Here is a 5,139-nt window from a genome sequence, read left to right on the forward strand (position 1 = left end):
CCCCCCCACCGGGTCACGTGCTCCCCTCATTCCTTAAGGGCGGCCTGGGAATTAGTGTCGGTGTAGTCGGGCCCGCGGCCGCCCCCTCCCCTTCTAGCAGCGCGACCGGGCCCCCTCCCCCTCGCTCTGCGCGACGGCGCTGGCGCGGCTGCGGAGACATTTCTTCACAGCGCCACACGCGCCACCCTGCTCTCGGCGCGGGCATCGCTCCGGCCCCGCACACAGCTCAGCCCACCCCACCCCCCGTTATTTCTTTCTTTCCGCCGCCCGCCTCCGCCCGCGGCGCACACGTCCACTGGCTCTCGCCGAGGAGAGCGCCCGGCCACCGCCCCCGCTCGGCCCCGCCAGCCCAACGGGCTGCGGCCCAGACTCCGGCGCCGCGGCGCGGAACCTGCGCCCGAGTTGAGCTCGCGGAAACAACAGCGCCCGCCCCTGTCTTCCCGCGGCCGCGCCGGCCCCCTTCCCCGCCCGCCAGCGGCCGAGGCGGGGCGCGCGCGGGCAGTGGCTCGCTCCGGGCAGGGGCTCCGCGCGGGGGCTTCCCGAGCCGGGCCTCGGGAGTCCCGCAGTCGAGGGTCTGGCTGCGGGCGAGCCCCCGGCGCAGGTAACGGGACCGGCCGACTCCCGCCGCGGGTCAACCAAGTCCGCTCCCCAAGTCCCGAAGCTGGGTCTTCAACAAACCCCGGAGATCGCATCCTTTCCCACTGTTTAATCCAGAGAAAAGGCGATCGTTAAAGTTAACGCTAATCGTATGTATGTCTTCAAAGTAATAATTAACACACAAACTCAGATCCAAACAAACTCTCACCACTCTTTTTGTGGGAACAACTTATTTATTCAGAGTGTAATACTGTCAACTTCTTTTTGTAAGACTTGAAAAAGACCAAAATGGGATTAATGTACAGTTTATACTAAAGGTATCTGAAATACTTGGGCAGAATTTTCCTCAACTCTTTTACAAGTATAAAAAGTGTCAAAATTGATGAACGACATAAATCCAAAAGAAAAAAAAATTCTACTTAAGAGTAGGACATCCAGCTCGCACAGACGGTGGTTCGGCCGACGACAAGGCGTTCCTGGTCTTCCTCTAGACCTGGGCGAATCGTTAACTTCCCCAAGTTACAACTGAGTTGCTCTTTCCAGACTTTTCGAAGCATCTTTAAGTTTCCCCACTAAATCCTAAAAGACGTTTATAATGCCACGTTTTTAGGACAAAACACAAGACAGAAGTATCCAAGATTGAGAAAGGTGCAAGAAAAAAGTCGGGGCACTTTCTAAACGAGTTTAACATTCACGAGGATTTTTAACCTTTGACAAACCACTATCGATCAAAAGATTTTCCTCTAAAATATCTCATCTTCAAGTGGGATACTTGCCCTCAGATTTGAAATATAATTTCCAACCGAATCCTCGTAACAGGCAAGGTATGTCAAAACTAAATTTCTCAAGTTACCTACCAAAATCTATGATGTATTCACACTTTCTGAAAGTTTAAAGTTTGATTAATGATTACATTAAAACAATTCCACAGGAGATGCCTTTTGAAAAATTCAAAATTCATCAAAATTTCAAGTAATGCTCTTCATTTTTTTAAGCGGTAAGAAATAAATTCGTTATCATTGTCCATTAGCCAATGTAGTTTTGAATTTTTCCAGTCTTATACTGGCAATACAAAGAGTTTTAGAATTTTATGTACTTCCTCCTTTATAAAAAGTGATTTAAAAATTATTGAAAATCCTGTTTGAAAGTTTAATTCAATTTCCGAAAACAAAGAAGACATTTTCAAAGACATGTTCTCAATTTTGCTTTGTCTTATTGGAGCAAACTAACCACAAATAGAAGAAATTTACACTCAATACTACAATTCAGAAATTTATCTTAATCAGAGGGAACAGCAAATATAAAACCAATTCTTTATGAGTAACATCTTAATTTCAAAAGTGAAGCCTACTTTAAATACTGCTTTTGAAGACCTTTCCCATTAAATCCTTAACCAACCTTCATTATCTACTAACAGATGGTTAGATAATTTTTCTTTTGAACTTTCCATAAGCATAATTCTCAAACATCTATAAACAGGCATATTCACAGGTCCTAATACTGTACCTGTAATTGTTCCATGTTGCAACTAAAACTAATCTCTGGGTGAGATCGGGAATCTGTGTTCTAGGGAAGAAAAAAAAAAAGGCTGTTTATGTAAATCAAGGACACTTAAAATTTCATTTCACATTTAAATTTTAGATAAGGCTTATATGTAAATACCTCTACATTTAAGGTCACCAAATATGCAGGTCTGTACATCTTATGAAGTTGATTGGTCTAAAACAACACAATACATAATTTCAGTCTTTAATTTTTTTTTTTAAGTTTCCTAAATTCCCCCTAGAGAACAGTTTATTAAACTTTACCTTTATCTGATATTCCAAACGCCAAGAAACATCAGTTATATGGGGGAGAGATCTGCCTATACTAAAAAATACAATAATAATTTTGTACATAGTATCTACATAAAAACTTCTATTTTCCCAAGAATGGTGTCTACCTCCCCCACCACACACATACACAATTTCAATTTACTCTGAATTTACAACATTGTTAAACTTTATTCTCAAGTTCTGAAGAGTAAAGAGCATTTAAAAAATTATCTCAATAAACTTTATCTTTAAAAACATTAGCTTAACTTCAATTGTTTCACTTGCCCTTTAGTCCCTTTTCTTTTGGTCAAGATCCCTGTCTTTTTGTCCTGTTTTGTTTCACACCAGCACTCTCCATTCATACCTGCAAGTGAAAAGTGGCTCAGCTTGACACCTTATACAGTACCTACCTTCCCAGTAGGCTTTCTAGGGAATTCTTATTATTCTGGAGGGGGGAAAGAAAAAAAGAAAACACATCTTTGCAAAGAGAAGAAAAATAGTAATTGTTAATTTAAAAAACTTTAAGTAAGTAACCTGATATTCCGTGCAAAACAGTTCTATTCGCTCTCTATCAAATTTACAGTCTTCTAGATAAGTGCTAAAGGGGAGGGAAAAAAAGCCAAAGTTTAGTGTCCATTTTAAAAACTGAAATTGAAATCTTAAAGGTACTATTTGAAAACAAATGGATATTTAAATAAATCCTGTACCTTAGAGTTGATTTGTCAGCTCTTTGCTTTCCTGCCTCCAGTATGTAAGTTGCAGCTGCTGTGTGACAATGTTTTAAAACCACAGGATCGATATGTTTCAAGTCTGGGTGATCTAAAATAAATTAATTGCTAGTGATGCCTGTGATAATAAATTCTTTATAGTCATGTTTCTAAAAATGGGTATTTTCATTTGGGCAAAAATCCCCTTTAACAAGAACACAAAAAGAATTCAACTATAAGGATTGGCAAATATAAGTGAATGAGATGAACAAGGTCAATGGAAAACAATAAAGAACACACATCAATAATTCTGCTGTTACCAGTCTCAATTATCTTCTTTTATTTTACCTTAATTTCTTACTGTTGTTTTTTTTTTTTTTAACTGTAGCCCCAAAGGGGGAAAAAAAAATAACTACACAGTGATCATTACAATGCTGGGTGAAGTAAATTGAGGAAAATAAATATTTTACATGATGTAAATGTAAGAATGAATAAACCTTCCCTCTAAAGAATGGTTACTTTTAGGATAACTGGCTCCAAGAACAGTAATATATCAGGGGCGGGGCACGAGTTCAGAACATAAAATACAATTTTCAAAATATTTTCAGATTTTGACAGCTATCCTTTTTTTGAGATTAACCCAGGTGGTGGTTACTATTTTCGTTTAAAGAACTTCCACTTTCATACTTTTTGTACAAATGTTTAGATCATGAAACTACAGAAAAAAAAACAAAATTTGAATTGTTGGGATATTTATATTTAAGAAAATGATCTAAAAGCGATCTGTCTTAAAATATGCCTTCAATCCATACTGACACGGCACTCCGCAGTCACTGACCGGACCACTTCAAAGAGACTCATCTCCTGGTAACTGGTGCGGAACAGAACATTCTGCATCATATTTTAAGATTCTAGGCGTGGAACCTGTGCAAAACATATTTAACTAGCGTGTTGGAGTGATCACAGGAACTTGAGGTGTTCTCTAAGCTGCAGAATGTCAAGACTCTGTGACCTAGTAATTACTTTGGAAACAGACTCTTTAAAACCTTTGCCAGCCTAGCACTGAACGTTTGAATTGCAGGGAGGTATCCTGGTGAAGTCCAAGTGTCAACCAGCCTTTGCCTCAGACCAGGCTGAAAACCTTAGATGTTTAGGCCACAAACAAGACTTGAACATGGGCTTTACAAAGGAACAAAGAGACTGGGAGGAGAAATCAGACCAGAAACGTGTAACAAGCTATGTGCAGGTGCCAACTGGGAACACAACAATGGTCAGGGTCCGCTCCGGGTTCACATCCCCACACTCCGTCCGGAGCGAAGGGCAAAGCCGGGAGACTTCCTCTTCCCGGGGTTTTCCCCCTCTCGCTCGGTCTCTCTCCTCTTCTCCGAGCGCCCCTCCACCCAGGCCGATCTAGCGCAGAGCCGAGCGGCTTACCTAACACGGCCTCGTCCGCCTGGGCGTCCAGCAGGCTCTGGAAAGCCGCCCGGAGGAGAAGCGTGAAGGCGTTGGAGTCGAAGGAGCCAGGATCCGCCAGCATCTGGAAGCCTTTCTGCACATACTCCGAAAGCTCCATTGTGAGCGCGCCGTGACCTTCGACACGCGCACCACGTGACACGCGCCGCGCGCTCAGCTGATGCGGCCGCGCGCGCACGCGGCTCGGGGCGGCGGCGCTGGCTGCGGGCCTCCCAGCCCGCGGCCTCCCCGCCTGCCTCCCGGCTCGCGCCTCGGCAGACGCGCTCGGCCGCCCACCGGCCGTCGCCCGCCACCCCGGTAGTCCCCCGCGCCGCGGCTTCCGTCCAGCCCTTCCTTCTGCGTCAGCCGCGAGAGCTGCGGCGCCTCGGCAAGAAGGGCGGCCCCGGGCGCTTTGTGGACGCGCTCGGTGCTTTCTCTTCCACGCGCGGCTCACCTAGGTCTGTCACCAGCTCCTGCGGAGCTTCGCTGGAGCGTTCCTTGAAAGACCCCCTCGGAGGGGGGTGGAGGAAGGTGTCGGGATCCCGGCCCGAGGGATCCCGAAAACTATG

The 5,139-nt window shown here is 44.8% G+C and overlaps 1 protein-coding gene across 2 annotated transcripts; it reads right to left on the minus strand.

Moving 5' to 3' along the window:
- Nucleotides 1-808: 808 nt before the first annotated feature.
- Nucleotides 809-4,739, minus strand: COMMD3 (COMM domain containing 3). Of its 2 annotated transcripts, none has more exons than XM_032880833.1 (8): nt 4,553-4,738; nt 3,119-3,230; nt 2,946-3,009; nt 2,822-2,856; nt 2,406-2,466; nt 2,260-2,316; nt 2,104-2,163; nt 809-1,176 (listed from the first exon to the last, which is right to left on the minus strand). In XM_032880833.1, the coding sequence occupies exons 1-8, from the start codon at nt 4,689-4,691 to the stop codon at nt 1,117-1,119; spliced, it is 588 nt and encodes a 195-aa protein (XP_032736724.1). In that variant the 5' UTR covers nt 4,692-4,738; the 3' UTR covers nt 809-1,116. The 2 variants fall into 2 exon arrangements, with proteins under 2 accessions (XP_032736724.1, XP_032736725.1); XM_032880834.1 differs by lacking the exon at nt 809-1,176 and adding an exon at nt 1,183-1,985 and having other exon boundaries at nt 4,553-4,739.
- Nucleotides 4,740-5,139: the final 400 nt, after the last annotated feature.

Source organism: Lontra canadensis, unplaced genomic scaffold (genome assembly GCF_010015895.1).
Source record: "Lontra canadensis isolate GAN:19392208 unplaced genomic scaffold, GSC_riverotter_1.0 scaffold72, whole genome shotgun sequence".
Lineage (NCBI taxonomy): Eukaryota > Metazoa > Chordata > Mammalia > Carnivora > Mustelidae > Lontra > Lontra canadensis.